This window comes from Armigeres subalbatus, chromosome 1 (assembly GCF_024139115.2).
Source record: "Armigeres subalbatus isolate Guangzhou_Male chromosome 1, GZ_Asu_2, whole genome shotgun sequence".
NCBI lineage: Eukaryota > Metazoa > Arthropoda > Insecta > Diptera > Culicidae > Armigeres > Armigeres subalbatus.
The window spans coordinates 213,299,891-213,318,189 of NC_085139.1; the positions used below are offsets into that span (position 1 = coordinate 213,299,891).

The following is an 18,299-nucleotide window of genomic DNA, read 5'->3' on the forward strand; positions in this document are numbered from 1 at the left end:
GTCCTTCAAACAACTTTCCAAATACATATTACATATTCCTCATCTCGATATTTCCATGAGTCGATGGTCCCTTCAATATCGACTCATGGAGATTTGACTGTATATCATTAACATGTACGTCTATATTTGGAAGATGATGTTATTAGCATTTCCATAACATTGCAAATTTTTAGATATTTCAATTGTCGATCCTGGGCATATGACGCTCTGCACTAATTTATCAAACAGTTTTACAAGTAGCACTAATATGTTAGAACAAACAGGCGTGATTCCAAATCCTTTCGTTACAGTCAACTAACTTCAAACGATAAACAAAATGTGAATGGTTTCCGCTGACAGCGACTCCGCAGCGGAACTCTGTTCGCTATGGCTGATATCAAGCACAAACACCAATTCCCGTACCATAATTTAATTACGATCATATACAGATACGAACTTTTGTTGGCAAACAAATGCCTCGCGCACGCGTTGAGGTTTCGGACAAGAAAATTCTTGTGACGACGCGGTTTTGGGAAAACATCGAAATCTCAAAACACAAACCATGCGTGAATTTAAACACGCCGAACGAAACATCACAGGATTTTTGTTCACTCCAACAGTGAGTTGATATTCTTCTCTAATCAGTATGGATACTCTTGCATTTGTAAACAATGAATTGCGCCTCGATTGAATTTTCAGGAAATTAGTTAGTCTGTACGAAAAACTAGAGCGTGATGCTTTTTTTTGGTAATCAAAAACAAGTTTGCACCCCATTGTAAAATGATAAGAATTTGAGTATGATTTTACCAACACTGGTGAGCCGACCTTAATGAAAAATGTTTCTTGAAGATAATTTTTTATTTATTTCATCGATTATACGATATCTTCTTCGAGTTCTAAATACTAACACATACATATAGCTGCATACAGTTATCATATGTTACAAAAAATGCTTTCACACCAAATTACATTTAGTAGATGACAACGTATTGAACATAAAAAATATATAACACTTTAGTTGATCATCGCTTCCTGCTCGACTGTATTATGTTGTTCATTATTTAAGTTTTTGACGATTTCCTGACGCTTGTTGAAATTGGTCCACCAATCAGCAAGATACATCACCTCATTGACCAAGCACAAAGCAGTCAAACTATAGACGTCGAATCTGAACCAGCGAATTCCATCGACGAACAGGACAATTGTTTGCATATGGAAAGCAGCTGCCATCAGTCCGGCGAACCAAAGTTCCACTTTGAACCATACAATCGGACTGAAGGCTCGACGAAGCGGATGAGATTTATTAATCGAGTCACCAAACAAAATCAACGTCCCTATCAGTGCATTGATCGCCAAAAACACCAATGATTGAGTTCCAGGTTGAGGATATAATGCGGTAGACGCAATGGTTACGATGGATGCGACCTAGCATGGAAGTAAAGATTTTTTAATAATTCTAATAATCAGAACGAATATATTTCATGAACACTCACGATCTGTCCCAGTCTTAGCCATGTTCGGGATGTTCTCCGGCTGGAACGGCCACTCGGGCGATTCGGTTGGGTACGCAGAACACTAATGTCATTGTTCAGAGGAAACTCCAGTGGATGCGCTTTTCCATGTTCAAGCTTGGGATCCATAGGGAGAGATACGATTGAAGTAGATTTGATCATTGCTTGGTATGCGAAAGACAACCGGCTCGAATGAACACGAAAATAGAACTGAACATGGTGTTTGCCCGCCGTCGCGTTGGAGAAGTTTCCGATAGAGGAAGTTGATCATTCATTAACTTGAAAGAAAAAGTATTTTTCTCTATCGTTTATTACTAAAATTTCTGTTTATTGATAGTTTTCGTTATTTCCTTTCCAAAGTTTTCACAAAAAGAAAAATGTGATAAAATGTATATGTTGGAGGATGTTACATTTATCTTTTTCTTGAATCTTCGAAAAGGGAAAAATCGAGAACAAACGATCGTCCGACCATTGTTAATTGGATTTCAACATAATTTAAAAACTTAAATTCAAATAACATGCATATGGCACGGAAAAGCACTTTTGTTTGTACGTGAATTAATGTGTGACTTTCTCTCAGACGACTTCTCCAGTGGTACCGCAACCGCAGGCAAAACTGTTTCAGTACTATTTTCGTGTTCGTTCATGTCGGATGATTAACGAATCTCAAGCAATGATCAAATCGTCTACAATCGAATCTCTCCTCGTGGATCACAATCTTGAGCAAGGGAAAACGCATCCACTAGATTTTCCCCTGAAAAATGATGTTCTGCAAACCAATCGGGATTGCCAGAGTAGCCGTTCCAGCTGGAAAACACCTCGAACATTGCTCAGACTGGGACAGATCGTGAGTATTCATGAAATATATTCGATCCAATGTTAGAATTATTTCGACATGTATGCTTCCATTCTAGGCCACATCAATCGTGATTATTGTGCTCACTATATCATATCCTCAACCAACAACTCGGTCATTAATTCATTTGGCGCTCAGTGCACTGATAGGGACGTTGATTTTGCTAGGTGACTCGGTAATTGAGGCTCATCCGCTTCGCCGAGGCTTCACTCCGGTTTTATGGTTTAAGGTGGAACTTTGGTACACTGCAATGGTGGCAGTTGCATTTCATGCGCTGACGATCGTCCTATTGGTTGATGGCATTCGCTGGGATAGATTCAACGTCTATCATTTGATGGTTGCCTTCGGTTTGGTCAATGAGGTGATGTATCTTGCTGATTGGTGGACAAATTTCAACAATCTTCAGGAAATCTTCAATAACTTAAATAAAGAACAACATAATGCAGTCCAGCAGGAAGCGATCAACTAGAGTGCTAGTATTTAATTTTTATATATATTTTTATCTACTACATATAATTTGTTGCATACGCTGTAACAGTTTATAATGCTAACTGTGTGCAGCGATGTATTGATATTTAGAATGTTAAGTTGATAACAAATATTTGATGAAATAAAGCCAGAATGATCTTTTGGAAGCACTCAGAATTAGGAGAAATAATTCTAGTGTCCTACTTGTCACCAATGTGTTGGTAAAATCATTCTCAAATCTTAATCATCTATCCCGATGTGCTTCAGTAAAGCAAATCGCATCTATCACACGTTTGAGTTTTGCCTTTCTCATACAAAAACGTGAAAAAATGAGTGGAATGTCATTTTTTCGCAAAAATCAATTCGCATCAGCCCGAGTAGCGAGATATGTAAACCAAACCACTGTTTTCAACAATGGGGAGCACAAAAAATCCTGCGATTATTCAAACAGTTGGTTCGATTCATGCATGGCTTATTAGGAGATGTATCGTTTGGCGCGTCCCTGATTTGAATCATAAATGAGTTTTGATACTTTGAGTTCGTCCCAACACTGCTCGTCACAAGAATTTTCTTGTTCGAAACCTCCGCGTGAGCGAGGCATTTGTTTGCCAACAAAAATACGTATCTGTATTTGACCGTAATTATGTTATGAATTGGTGTTTGTGTTTGTTTTCATCCACACCGAACAGAATTGCGAAATCGCTCTAAACGGAAAAAAATCCTATTATGTTTGTCGTTTAATGTCGGATTGACGAAAGGATTTGGAATCACGCTCTCGAAATAAATCATACACATCAACATCGGTAAAATCACAAATTCTAAACAGCAAAATTGGTTGGTAGATAATATTCCATTCCCTCACTTATTCGTGGGTCCTGAGCACCCCTATGTCAAAGAAGGTCATTTGGCATAAAGTCGTTTTACACAGAGTCTATTATATATAGAGTTACGCAAAGAGTGAAGCCAAATCTACCTATTGAACTGTCAAACCGTCTACCTATCGAGCAAAGTAAACAAATGCTTGTTGGTAATGCGGAAGTATTGTTATCGCCTAATGATTATTATGACAAATTAAAACGCATGAATTGAAATGTATTAGATTTGTTCTAGAAACAGCTTCAAAAAACTTCAATACACCCCCCAATAAAGTAGCAACAAGAAACTCACGTGTTTGCACTCTGTGGGTGACTTGGTTATCGAATTAAAAAGCTTTAGCAGTGAACACTCCCGTGAAGTCACTTTAAGGGTTGAACAAAAATGAAAGTTTCAAACAGAATAACAAGAAGATCATTCAGAATAAGTGTAAGAAGATCCTCTTTGCGCAACTCTATATAATAGACTCTGGTTTTACATAATGTCGTTCGGCACAACGGCCGTTTGGCATAATGGTCGTTTGGCATAATTGTTATTTGGCATGATAGTTGTGACATCCATCACCAATTTCGGAACTAATGCATAAAATGTTCAAATCTTTATAACTGTTGTCCCTTTTCCATGATTTCTCTTTCAATTTGAAAATTTGCTCGCTTTAAGGTGATTATACAATCAAGCCATGTTGTGAATTTCAAATTCAAAACACGGTTTTCTACTCATATTATCAAAACTTCAAATATAGCGTAACAATGTTCGTACAATGCTGAAATTAAAGTCGATTGTTTAGCATAAGTAAACAAACGATCTACGGATGTTTCATCTCCATGGGCGTTGTGGTTCTTTCAATTCGTGCTCTTGAAAAATCACTAGAAAAAGCACGTGGTTTCCAAGATGGCCGGTTTGTGGCTTTGTTGTTTAACCACCTTAAGGCAAGGAAAGCTATGATTCCTTTTTTTCAAGGAATGCATTTGACCGACAGCAAGAAAAATACGATGTGCTTCCTTCATTCAATTCAGGCATTTGCTCGCTTTAAGGCAAAATGTAAGAGGGTGACTCCTTTTTTTCAATACAGGCATTTGTCCGGATTAAGGCAAGGAGAGATATGATCATTTTTTTAAGGGATGAATTCAGGTATTTGTTTGGCTTAATGCAAGAGGACAAATGATCTATTCTTTGAGGATTGCATTTTCTCGGCAAAAGGCCAAAGAAAATATGACTTCTTCTTTCAATTCTTTCAATATGCTTGTGGACACTAGTGTCATCTATTGCATAATCTACTCGAATCAATGACGCTCCACTTCTAAAGTCAACGCCTTGGCTATCCACATCTGCCGCAACGCCATTTTTGTTTTTTTTTTCAGATTCATAATACACATCAAACGGTTGAGACGAATAAAGTTAAACCCGTTATATAATAAAGTTAAACCGACAATAGTCTCGACTGTTTATGTATATACCCAGGAACAATGATAAAAATTTGAAATCAATGAGTGAATGCTAAGCCGGGTTGATAACGATAGTGCGTCGTATGGATAATAATCTGAAATCTATTCGCTAGACAAGGGAAGTAGGATTCTCTCACCATCTTAGCTTCACCGTATGGAAACAGCCTATCATTTTTGAAGTTGTTGGACTTCCGTACCTCCGCCCTTCAACTGGCTTGGAACTTATCAACTTCGCTAATCTCTCATATTATTATAATCTGCGTTTGGTTTGGTTTCTATCTTTTGTGTTTGGTAATAATATGGCTTGTGCGAGTGGATCTTCCTTATATAAATCCATACGTATGATTTACAAACGGAAGTTAAAAGAGATATAACAGACAACAGGCATGGATGCTCGAACAAAATTTTTCTTAGAATCGTGTGTAAAGATTCAAATTGCACCTCAGCGCCAACAGCGCAGGCTGCTCGATATACAAACTCAATCTCAGTAAGCGATGGCGTTGGCTTACATTATATAAACAAGATGGTGCTATCACCTAGGGGCAATTCGGAATGAGCACTGGTGCTAAAAAGTAAAAACGGCAATTTAGAATCATATTTATCAGCACATCGCGTAACGGAAGCATAACGACATACTTCAAAATGACCAGTGCAAAGTTTTACACAACTGCACGAATGAAGATTGGGGGCAGCAGGGACTATGTCCAAGGGCTTGACGATCCCTCCAAGGGCTTGACGATCGCACGACATCGTCGCAGGCGTCCCGCAAGATAGTATCCTCGGGCCCCTGCTGTTCAACCTGTTCACCTCCGACATGCCAGAACCTCAAAAAGGCGGCACTTTGTCACTGTTCGCAGATGACACCTCTATCGTCTCGGGGCAGCAGGGACTTTGTCCAAGGGCTTGACGACCCCTCCCCATGGCCACTGCGAGTTAGACCGGGACCATCGTCCCTAATCCCTAATCCCAAGGCGTCAAGCGACCCGTGCCGAGGGGATGCATGGCCAGGGGGGTGAAATAATAAGCTAGGCCTTTAACGGAGCCTGTGGGGTACCTGGGCACCCTCCACAGTAATTGTCCCTTACCGCGTCATGCTGGGCTCTGACGTGGTGGACCTCTTTTCCCGAGCAACTCGTGGGACCAAAATGGAAAACCAAGGCAATTCTTCAACTAGTGGTAGTAGTGTAGGCGACAACCCCTTCGCAAGAGGTGGGTTGTTCAGGTCTCCGCCTAGGAGGCCAGAGGCAATAGTCGGCAGCTCAGTGCGCAGCGCCAGCGTGGGTCACTTAACCTTCCTCTCGGCCAAAAAAACGCCGGTAGAGGTTATTGACGGCCCATGGCTTGTGGAGGCGATGAACCGCAAACGCGATGGGCTTTCGGCCTTCGAGGTGGTGACGGAACAGCTGGACGCCATCATCGACTTTGCGTCATCGAAGCATAATATCAGCAAGGACCTCAAGAGGAGCTTGCTGAAACTTCGAAAGTCGATGTTGGACGCCAAGCTGGAAACGGCGGTCGGGACGGCCAAGTGCGAACCCGTGAAATCCATAGTCGAGGTCTACCCAGACTGAGGCCCAAGAATTCGCGGATTTGGGCAACGTCGAATCGACCGAGGGCGTGCCAGCGAAGACGGTGGTGCCAAAGTCTACCCAGACTGAGGCTCAAGTATTCGCGGGCATGTCGGGGGTGGCTGCTCCAACGGAGCAGACACAAAAACGGGGGAGACAGTCTCCAGGGGATGAGCTCCCTGGGGGCCGCCCCAAAACTCGGAGGGTTACTACCCCGAACAAGGGTAGTGGGGCTGGGAAGCTGAACCCCGGCCAAGTACCTCCAAAATCGGGGGAGGAAGGACCTGGAAAGGTCCGTCCACCCAGGAAAGACGGTAAGGGGTTACGACAGGCTGAGAGCTCTCAGCCGCCCCAGACCAGGGAAATAGAGGGGGATGACGCCTCCTGGACCCTGGTCAAGAACAAGAGGAAACCGAAGACGTCAAGGGCCGAAAAGAAGGCCCAGGCGAATGAGGGTAGTAAGAAGTCTAGGGTAGGCGCCAATCGCTCCAGGGGTGATGCCCTAGTCATCAAAACGGCGATGAGGAGTGACGTCAAGCTCGGTGAACTCGGCGCCGACGTACGTCGAATAAGACGTACCCGGATGGGCGAGATGATCCTCGAGCTAAAGCGGGGCGTCTCGCAAAAGGGCGCCGCCTACAAGAAGTTGGCGGAGGAAGTCCTAGGCGAGACGGTCAAGGTGAGGGCACTCACGACGGAGGTGAATCTAAGGGTTAAAGAAGCAAGTTCTGTCGACGCTGCGGATTGGAGGGACATAAGGCACAATGCTGCACGAACCCTCCCAACTGTTTGATCTGTTCCAGCAAAGCTGCGAACAGCAAGCACCCCATGGGGGGTTCGAAGTGCCCGGCGTTTAAGCGTGTTGCAAAATCACAGTGCAGCTAAACCTGAACCACTGTGATGCAGCCCAGCAATTGCTGTGTCAGACAGTTGCTGAATGGGGGACGGATATCGCCATCATAGCAGTCCTTACCGGGTACCGCCAGGAACGGTAATTGGGTCACCGATGGGTCTAAAATGGCGGCGATATGGACAACGGGGAAATACCCAAGAGCTGGTGTCTTCGACACACGAGGGCTTCGTCATTGCCAAAATCAACGGGGTCCTCTTCTGCAGCTGCTATGCGCTTCCTCGATGGTCGATCGAGCAGTTCGGTCGAATGCTAGATTGTTTGACGGCTAACTTGATGGGGCGTATGCCGGTGGTGATAGCGGGGGACTTCAACGTTTGGGCCGTGGAATGGGGAAGCAGATCCACGAATCAACGGGGGCAGATCCTGCTGGAATCACTGGTCATGTTGGATGTGGACTTGGCTAATGTCGGTACCAAAAGTACCTGCAGCTGGAACGGTGCCGAGTCGATTATCGACGTTACGTTCTGGAGCCCTGGCCAAACGAGTAGTTCGAACTGGAGGGTAGATGATGGCTACACTCACAGCGACCACCTGGCGGTTCGCTACAGTATCGACTATACGACCAGCATTCAGCGGACGGAAGAAGGGGCGAGGCCTAGTCCTCGTATGTGGAAGCCATCATACTTCGACGACGAGGTGTTTAAGGAAGCGCTCCGCCGCGAGCACAATACTCTCGGTCTGAGCGGCGAGCAGCTGGTAACAGTACTCTCGCGTGCATGTGATGCCACCATGCCTAGGAAAGTCCACCCTAGGAATGGGAGACCACCGGCTTACTGGTGGACTCAAGCAATTGCGAACCTGCGCCGCGCCTGCCTACAGGCAAGGAGGCGGATGCAGCGAGCACGCACAGAAGAGGAGCGTGTTGAACGACGGGTGGCGTTCGTGGCTGCTAGAGCCGCTCTGAAGACTGAGATTAGATCAAGCAAAAAAGCCTGCTTCGAGGGCCTGTGTCAAAGTGCCAACGCGAATCCATGGGGTGACGCCTATAGGGTCGTAATGGCCAAGACACGTGGAGCGATAGCCCCTACAGAGCGGTCTCCAGAGATGCTGGAGAGGATCATCGCGGGGCTCTTCCCACGGCACGACCCAAGTCCCAGGCCTCCCTTTGTGGAGCTGCCACGGGCCAGGGTGGCCGACGAGGGAAGAGTAACGGTGGCGGAACTTGCGGGGATTGCACAGTCCCTTAGTGTAGGTAAGGCGCCAGGACCGGATGGTATTCCGAACCTGGCCATCAAAGCGGCCATTGTCGAGGCTCCCGAGATGTTCAGATCTGTCATGCAGAGATGCCTGGACGAGGGAGTCTTCCCTGAAGCATGGAAAAGGCAGAGCTTGGACCTATTGCCAAAAGCGGGACAACCACCGGGGGATCCGTCGGCATATAGACCAATATGCCTGCTTGATACAGCGGGGAAGGTGCTCGAGAAGATCATCCTCAACAGGTTGTTGATACGCACGGAGGGTGCGGATGGTCTATCGAGTAACCAGTTTGGCTTCCGAAAGGGTAAGTCGACCGTAGACGCTATCTTGTCGGTTACCAAATCCGCGGAGATAGCTATCCAGCGTAAGAGGAGGGGAGTTCGCTATTGTGCAGTAGTGACTCTCGACGTGAGGAATGCTTTCAATAGTGCCAGTTGGGCAGCTATTGCAGATGCGCTCCTGCGTCTTGGAATTTCCGAGAACCTGTACAAGATTCTCGGAAGCTACTTCCAGAATCGAGTACTGGTATACGACACGGAGGCGGGTCGGAAGTGCGTTGACATAACCTCAGGGGTTCCGCAAGGTTCCATACTGGGTCCGGTGTTATGGAACGTCATGTACGACGGTGTCTTGAGGTTGAAGTTACCGGTGGGCGTGGCAATCGTCGGCTTCGCTGACGATATTACGCTGGAGGTCTACGGCGAATCGATCGAAGAGGTGGAGTTGACTGCAGCCCACTCGATCGCAATTGTAGAGGAGTGGATGAGTTCCAGGAAGTTAGAACTCGCTCACCACAAGACTGAGGTGGTTGTTGTTAACAACCGAAAGTCGGAGCAACAAGCGGTGATAAGGGCAGGCAACTGCACGGTCACCTCTCAACGCTCCATCAAAATCTTGGGGGTAATGGTCGACGATAAGCTCACCTTTGGTAGCCACGTCAATTACGCCTGCAAGCGTGGCTCCACAGCTATAGCGGCATTGTCCCGGATGATGTCCAATAGCTCTGCGGTTTAGGCCAGCAAGCGCAAGCTTCTGGCTAGCGTTGCTCTGTCCATACTGAGGTATGGAGGGCCAGCTTGGGGCACGGCCCTGCGTATTAACTGCTACAGAACGAAGTTAGAAAGTACGTATAGGCTCATGTGCCTAAGAGTTGCGAGCGCGTACCGTACCGTGTCGCACGATGCACTTTGCGTCATCACCGGTATGATGCCTTGACATCGTTATCGGTGAAGACATAGAGTGCTTCGAAATGCGCGGCACGAGAGGCATCCGTAGGTTGGCCTCAATGGTCAAATGGCAGCGTACGTGGAACAGTTCCACTAAGGGTAGATGGACACATAGGTTGATACCGGAGATAGGTACGTGGGTCAAGAGGCACCATGGGGAAATCACTTTCCACCTGACCCAGGTCCTTACAGGCCATGGTTGCTTCAAACAGTACCTACACCGGTTCGGACACTCGGCCTCGCCTGAGTGTCCGGTGTGCGTTGGTTTAGAGGAAACGGCGGAACATGTGTTGTTCGTGTGCCCGCGTTTTCGCACAATGCGTGACCACATGCTTGCCACATGTGGTCTGGACACTACCCCGGACAACCTAGTCCGGAGGATGTGTAAAGATGAAGTTGTCTGGAACGTCGTTTTATCGGCTATCGTTAAAATCGTCTCGGAGCTACACAGAAGGTGGCGCGTGGACTCGAGGAATGGCTAGTTCAGGCGCAAATAAGAGGTGGTCCAAGTGTTCGGAGTCGGCTTCATGGGTCATACCGGTGCCCTGTGGTCGAACTCGATCCTTTTATCGAACAAGCGGCCGCGTGAAGAACAACATGGTATCGTCGCTTTCGCGGCGTCGGTCAACCGGGCGGGTTCCGAGCCCGAGGACGGAAAGGGATCCTCGTCAAGGCTGGGGCAGGCGTAGGCACCGCGTCGGCATGTCCCTCTGTGTGCTGGCGAATAGGCCCTATCGCAGAAAGGTCAATTTGGGTCGCGCGCGGCATCATCATTCTTGATACCAGTCGTGCAGAGGGAAGCAGGCGCGAAGTCGACCCTGCCCACCTTCCGAGGACATAGAGCGTGGTAAGGCTACCTGGAAAGCCGGCAATGCGCTGGCACGATACCATGGTGTTCTTCGAAAAAAGCGAGTCACGATGTTTGATGCTGCAAGGACACGCAGCTAACCTCGAGGGTGCGTTATGCACTGGCCCCCCTTTGAAGCATTACTTTCTGGTTGTACCGAAGGGACGATGGGCTTGGCGGCAATGGAAACGGTTTAGCGGGTCGGGGATGCAGTCCTGCCTCGTTGGAGGTGGCCCCTAACCCCGCACTTCATGGTCAACCCAGGATGTCTGTTCAGCAGATTCCTCCTCCATTGTTTAGGAAGAAAAAAAAACACCTCTATCGTCTACAGGGTACGATTCATGAGCGCTCGTGGCAAAACTCCAACGAGGCCTGGATGTTCTGACAGATTATTCCACCAGCTGGAAGATCTGTATCAACGCGGCGAAGACCCAGGTCATTGTTTTCCCCCACTCCAAATCCCCTAAACTTGTTCCAGCTGAGGACTGCAAAACCATCCTCAATGGCACGACTGTGGAATGGGCCAATGAGGCCGACTACCTTGGCTTGACCCTCGATAGCAGGCTTACACGGACAGAAAACTGTTAACATTGAACCAAAAAATATGATTGTTATTTTCAAATCGTCAAATTTTATTGAAAATACTATGAAATTTATTGTTTCAACAAGATTTGTCAACATAACAACAATAACAAAGTATTATTGTTTCTACAATACTTGTTTGAAATGAACTTTTCGAAAAAGCTCGAATGGTTTCATCGTTAACATTTGAAAAAACCTCAAACCTCAATGTAATATATTTTGATCTCGATTTTATATTGAGGCTTGTTTCGTTTGGCAAATTAGGCTTAAAAGTCACAGTTCAAACATGTTCGAATAACCCTGCTTGCAGGGCAAGATTACTTTTGACAGATATCGAAGAATTTTTGATGTGGCGAGTTCGATTCTTGATCCGGTCTAGGATGTTTTCAAGTTGGAAACTTTATCGACACTCAGAACATAGTGTGTCCATTGTACTTGTCATACAAGACACATCAGGGAGCATCCACAAATTACGTAACGCTCAGAGGAGGGAGGGGGGTTGACCGAAGTGTGACAATCTATACAAAAATTTTCAATGATTCGTACAAAAAGTGTGACATAGGGAGAGGGGGGTCGAAAATGGCCAATTTTTGCGTTACGTAATTAATGGATCTTCCCTCATGCAATGGCGGGCATAGAAAAGCTTTCAATTAATAATCGAGGAAATGCTGAAAGAATACAGAAATAAGTAGAAAAGCAGGCCAAGTTCTAGTTGGAATGTTGAGCCATTGAAGAAGAAGACCAAGGCAAAATGATGTCCCCGAAGAAATTGTTACATTTATTTGCATGCGACCATTATTTTTTTTAATCAATTAGGGCATTTGTGATTGTTAAGCTTGATTTTAGTAAACAAATCGGGCTATGTACCAACAGAATCGACTGAGAAACATTTTTTGTCAAGTGAAAGTGGCCAGAAATGGACCAAGTTTTATGCACAGGAGACTGCAATTGCCAATTAGTAAGGTTTGTTTATTCATATATTTTCAATAACTATTGATAAGTGACAATTTTATTTTCAGCACATATTATTTGGTTCTGAAACGAAGCATCGCAAGGACCGCAACCCTCGCCGCCCGGTAAGAGAGGATTGGTGAAAGTCGGAAAGACGCAATTTCCCGAAAATAAATTCACGAATATGTAACCAGGTAAAAGCCATATATTTCCATTAAAAACTAAAAGTATACTCAGGTAAATAAATATTATTTTTGTATTTCAGATGAATATCGACATATAACCTGCCAGAATTCAAAGGGAAAACGGCAGTATACAGGAGGACGAATCAAATACATAAATAAAAAGTAATGAAATGTAGTTAAAATCATAGAGAAAAAAATATAAAAATATGTTAATAATAACAAAATAATGCATTTCCCTTTTTTAATTAAACCAAATAATTGATTGAAACAAACATACATCTCTTTTTGAATCAACAATAAATCTCTTTTAAAATCAATAATATTATTTTTGTTATGATATAGTACGTTGAAAACTTATGAAAGCTTTCTGAAATCATAGCTTTCAAAGCTTTTGCACAAACAATAATACTGGATTGTTGAAACAACAATAATTCTTATTACCGCCAAAACAATGCGAGATTCTTGTTGAATTTATGTTAAATATTATTGTTTTCAAAATAGTTTTTTCTGCGTGTAAGAGCTGCTTTCACTGATGATAGCCAATCGTTATTACTTAAGAATGGCCATTATAAACTCCAATGCGTATTGTATTACGATAATATCATTACGTTGTCCAACGTCTACCTTGCGGTCGTGTCTTGTACACAACTCTTCACACAGCTGTGTAAAACAAGTATAAATGCATCATCAGTACCGGTGCCCCCCGCAATTGGGGCTCATTAAAAGTAATTTATCATGGGTTGTAGCCCCCCGAATCAATTCATTATCGTAACAGCTACCGAAACACGTCTCTCATGGTATGCTACCTATCGAGAGTGTGTATCATATCTGAATGATAATTCTAGTCAAAATTTTCAAAACGACTTATCTGCTTTTGTAACCAAAGATTCAAATGTCGATTTGACGATTCTGATAGAACGCCCACGCAAACCAACACTATCAATAGGTAGGTGAAGGTTTCGGCCACCTATGGATTCCCAAGCAACCAGAAGTTCAGATTTTACTTAAATTTACTCTTAACCGAACTAATTGGTTCACTATGGTTCACATCAAGTTCCAAGCATTCTTAACGGAACTTTAAAGTTCACTTTTACGCTCCCACCATTCAAAAAATTACTTAAAATGAGAGCTGATTAAGCCAAAATAGCTCTTCTTATCCGAACTTCTGGTTGCTTGGGTTTGTCAAATCGACGTTTGAATCTTTGTTTCCAAAAGTAGATAAGTCGTTTTGAAAATGTTGTCTTGAATCTAGAGATTTTCTCATTCTGCTTTGTATTCAAACCTTGGCCCTGACTAACAGCAACAACTCGATCGCAAACTGCCATCCTGCCATTCGGCGCTACGGACGCCGTCGATTGCCAGATCTGCTGACGATGCTGATTAGTACACGGATATAAATGATGCGCTGCGGTTGCCACAACCGCCACCAGTACCGTAGAAATGTATCACCACGACTGCGACAGCCGAACTACTAGGGACACGGCAGGTATTTCCGTCCATCGTCGTAGGGGCTAAAACCAACGAAAGCAACGTACATTTGCTAGAACTCCACTATAGCCGAACGTTTCTCCTGAGCTTACGATTTGGTACGTATGAGTTTTACAAAAAAGCGTCTCTTTTATTGGTTTTCGAGACTATGACGAACAGACGAAAATACCTGCCGTGTCCCTACTCAAATTTTGAATAGTTCCACTTTTTACGAAAATTGAGTAAGATTTCCGTGAGAAAAAAAGAGACGGCAATACAATTTCACTCAGTCTCTGAGTGATTTGAAACGGGTGTGTGGTCCATTTTCTGTGGGATTCTAAATGAAAATGACGCGAGCACACGAAACACGGGTCTTTTTATACACTTTATACACACACTAATTTTTTTCACCAACATCTCAGCATTTTTCGTTTATTTTCTCGACATGATTTTTGTCGAGATTTCATTAAGGTTCCCCCAAACACACGCGACGCGACAGTCGCGACGCGGTTCTATCTCTTGGCGCCAGCGATTCTGTCGCTGTTGGTATGGAAGCGTAAAACAATCATTGTCTGCAGCGACCAAACGATAGAATCGCGGCGTCTAGTTGTCGCCGTCGCAGCGATGAAATCGCTTAGGTCTGGGGGAGCCTTTAAAAGTGACGATCGATTCCGATTCTGGCACACGTTCGGTCGTCTCGAGTGGAAGAATTTCGGAGTGTTCTCGGAAGTTTTTATATTAAAATTTTAGTTGATAAATAGTTGAAGCTAAGTGATTTATATTATTGGCACATAAAGGGCGCTCCCTCGCCTATCGTATATAGTTTGCCAAGGAATTTAGAGATAAAAAGAGAAAATCATAGTTGTTAAATAGTGTACACGTAAAAAAATTTAATGTTATTTATTATTCATATTTCCAATGCCTTTTTGCCAAAGCAGGCGCTTAATGATATGTATAAGAAAAAACTTATACATCGCATTAGTCACATACATTCCGAAACTTATACTTTTCATTAACTTATGAATGTTATTAGCTTTTTGATATGGGATCATTCATTAGGTGGCATAATGAAGGGTATAAGTATTTTCGAATGGTTTTTTGCCAAAACATATAAGGTTATTTTTTTACGTGTAAGAGGCCGCTATTTTGGCACACTGAACCAAAATACCCTCCCAACAATGAATGAGAATTGTATTGCTCACGCCCTTCAACGGAATGCACTCACTCATCGGATGATTAGCATTCGATTGTATTGAAACCGGATGACAGGCACTCATATGATCATTATCCAAATATGAATCATTTAGCATAGGAAAAACGTATGCAATTTTAAACAACTTCCGAATGAGTATCAAGCAGGTAATAGATGAAAGTAAAAAGGATTTCGAATTCGAGTTGAATTAGTAATCAATTTCTCGATCGGTTTTTTTTTGTAGTAAAAGAGTTGCATATATTCATCAAGAGAATGACATCAAGTTAAAGAGTAATAAACATATATTTTATTGGTAACGGCGATGTTTAAAAAGGTTCTACATGTTTCACTTATATTATTCGTCGAACTAACTCCTTACGTACACAGCCACTTTGACGAACACACTTCTTACCAATAACTTCACACTACTCATACCTCATTTGTCACTTCTCACTTCTTGCTTCCCACTACAAACACTTCTTGCTTCTCACTTCATACACTTAATAGGGAAACGTATTTCAACTATTCGGCCAAACGGCATTCGGCCAAATGACCCTTTCGGCCAAATGACATTCGGACAATCGACATTCGGCCAAACGGCATTCGGCCAAATGACCCCAAACCATTTTAAATGCTGCTAAATAAACAGAGTTGAGGAAAGCATATTTGCTTCCCTATGATTTACGCATCTATGATAAAATGTGGAATGGATTTCAGGTACGCGCGGTAGCGTCAGAGCCTAATCAGATTACGACAATTTACGACAGATGATAATTGACAATGAGAAATGAAATGAAAATAAGATGAGTGGACTTTGATATCAAGATACTCTTTATCATGTCAATAAATTCGTAATCTGAATAGGCTAGCAGCACATAACATATAGGCATGTCCTTCCATGATTTTAAAACGCTAGCAAACATTGCGGTGGAAGTCAAGCTTTACTGAATAACGCGCATAAGACAGAGCAGCATCACATGCTTTGCTGTCTCTTTTTTGTCTTGGATTGTCTCGATTGTTGAACCACAAAGAGCCTACATTCAAAATTTCAATTTGTTCTATGATGCCTATATGTTTTGTGCTAGCAGGCTTGATGTTAACATTCAGATCATCACCAACTAGGAGCGTGACCAGAGTAGAACGCTTGTAATGTAATGTTGGAGCGGATTACTCCGGATTTGTATGCATTTCATCGCTTTTATGCTATCAACTGCCATTCTTCGGGACCATGTTTGGTAGTTCGTCCTTTACGGAAACAGATGGGCACTTGCGGTTCCGCACTTTCTGGCAGCTGAAGTTTCTGCTACTTACGCTATAAGGCGGATTACGAGCTTCATTGTCCATCTGCTAGGAGTAGATGACAAAATATTATTTGTTTGCTTCGGCCTCACTTCGATTTGCGCTGCACTTTTATTCACCTTGGCTGCGACCTTTTCGGTGATCAAGTTTCTCATAGTGGGTCTGTAGGAACAAGGGCCACATTTAAATTCCTGGTATACTATGCACGAAACCCATCAAGAATGATACCATAGCGAAACATATGGATAATGTGCCATCAACCGGTGCTAGCTGATAACGATATCGATCGACAACAGTGTGATTCGTTTTAGCCTTATCTACAGTGGATCGTTATCTGCAGCTGACGTCAGATAAATTCGTCACTCCAACAATAATTTGTTAATGTGGGATTTACAATTCGGATGAAATAGATAACCTCAACTTTGAGCACATAATTTAGTGGTTTTTAATTTACATGAACCAAAATCTTGGGTGGAAATTCTTTCGATTGACATTATTTTCTTATGTTTATCGCAACGATTTGATTATAAATGTATTTTTTTATTTAGCGTTATTTAGAATAATTATTCCGCACCACTAATTGAATAATGGTTCTTGCTCGTCTTCACTGATCTCACCTCTATCCAGCATTCTACGGATAACACGGCGCTTTTTGAAGTTCATACACCAGTCCACAAAATACAGTCCAGCGTTGACGAAACCGAAAGCTGCCGCCACTTGGTTGATCTCGATATTATAGTAGTTGAACGCCATCATCAGTACGGAGTATGCCAGCGTGTGGAAGGACACCGCCGCCAATCCGGTGAACCACAGTTCCACCTTATTGCGCAGCACCGGACTGAATGTCCGACGTAGAGGATGGACCGTAATTATTGAATCGCCCAGCAAAACCACTGTTACCATAAGCGCATTGATGGCCAGAAAAATGAAGGAAATCTCCGGCAAGGAGTCAAGCGGTTCCGAGTTACGTCGGCGTCGAGTTTGGGTGAGCACCAGGATTACAATAGCTGCAATCTGGAACGTTGATACGTTAATACGCGCTAATAGAAAGATTATTTCCGATACTTACGATTTGGCCTATTTTGAGAGCCGAGTTCCAGCTCTTCAGCACCTTCCAGTTGAACCGACAACCTGCGCCATCTCTAGAGGTATACAGAATGGGTACGTCATTTCTCGAAGGAAACTGTAGTGGATTAGATTTCTTCTGTTCAGAATTGTGAACCGTGGGAATCGATCCAATGGTAGAAATTTTACTCATTTTTAAGCAAAAGTCAACCAACACGAGTGGAAAGAAAAATTTGAATGAATGCAGCTACATTCAGTGTTATCAGTTAAGCAATCTGCGATAAAATCAATGATTAATTCATGTATTAGAGCGGAAGTGCACGTTGAGAACTTGACAAATTAAACATTATTTTAACGCTTTCCAAGCAGTGTTAGTAAAAGTATAGCATTGATGATAATATAGGGCAATGCTATTTATTTATTTGGAGAAAAACGTCCTCAATGTCTGTTAGGGATGATCGCGGTTTTTTTTTTTAATAATATTCAAATTATGTTACGGGGTCAGCTTTGAGCATCTCGGCTGATAAACGATCGATCCATGGGGGTTTGTTCGATTTCATTCTTTGGATGGCCGTTTGAATCTCTAGCAGTGATAGCGCTTCGGTACTGACGCATATTATGCATCGAATCTTAAACAGATCATGCCAAGGTGGTGGAGGTCTGGCTGGCGCTCTA

General features: G+C 43.5%; 3 protein-coding genes and 1 long non-coding RNA gene across 4 annotated transcripts; 2 read left to right on the plus strand and 2 right to left on the minus strand.

Moving 5' to 3' along the window:
* Nucleotides 1-818: 818 nt before the first annotated feature.
* LOC134210739 (uncharacterized) lies at nt 819-1,784 on the minus strand. The gene is made up of 2 exons (XM_062686988.1): nt 1,473-1,784; nt 819-1,404 (listed from the first exon to the last, which is right to left on the minus strand). The coding sequence occupies exons 1-2, from the start codon at nt 1,650-1,652 to the stop codon at nt 994-996; spliced, it is 591 nt and encodes a 196-aa protein (XP_062542972.1). The 5' UTR covers nt 1,653-1,784; the 3' UTR covers nt 819-993.
* A 225-nt stretch (nt 1,785-2,009) lies between these two features.
* On the plus strand, nt 2,010-2,991 carry LOC134210731 (uncharacterized). The gene is made up of 2 exons (XM_062686974.1): nt 2,010-2,337; nt 2,405-2,991. Exons 1-2 carry the CDS (start codon nt 2,143-2,145, stop codon nt 2,813-2,815), a joined length of 606 nt encoding a protein of 201 aa, XP_062542958.1. The 5' UTR covers nt 2,010-2,142; the 3' UTR covers nt 2,816-2,991.
* Nucleotides 2,992-12,185: 9,194 nt separating this feature from the next.
* Nucleotides 12,186-12,828, plus strand: LOC134210747 (uncharacterized). The gene is made up of 3 exons (XR_009978855.1): nt 12,186-12,428; nt 12,485-12,610; nt 12,682-12,828. It is a non-coding gene; the product is annotated as an uncharacterized LOC134210747 (long non-coding RNA).
* Nucleotides 12,829-16,988: 4,160 nt separating this feature from the next.
* On the minus strand, nt 16,989-17,882 carry LOC134210754 (uncharacterized). The gene is made up of 2 exons (XM_062687005.1): nt 17,629-17,882; nt 16,989-17,573 (listed from the first exon to the last, which is right to left on the minus strand). Exons 1-2 carry the CDS (start codon nt 17,815-17,817, stop codon nt 17,136-17,138), a joined length of 627 nt encoding a protein of 208 aa, XP_062542989.1. The 5' UTR covers nt 17,818-17,882; the 3' UTR covers nt 16,989-17,135.
* Between the last annotated feature and the right edge of the window lie 417 nt (nt 17,883-18,299).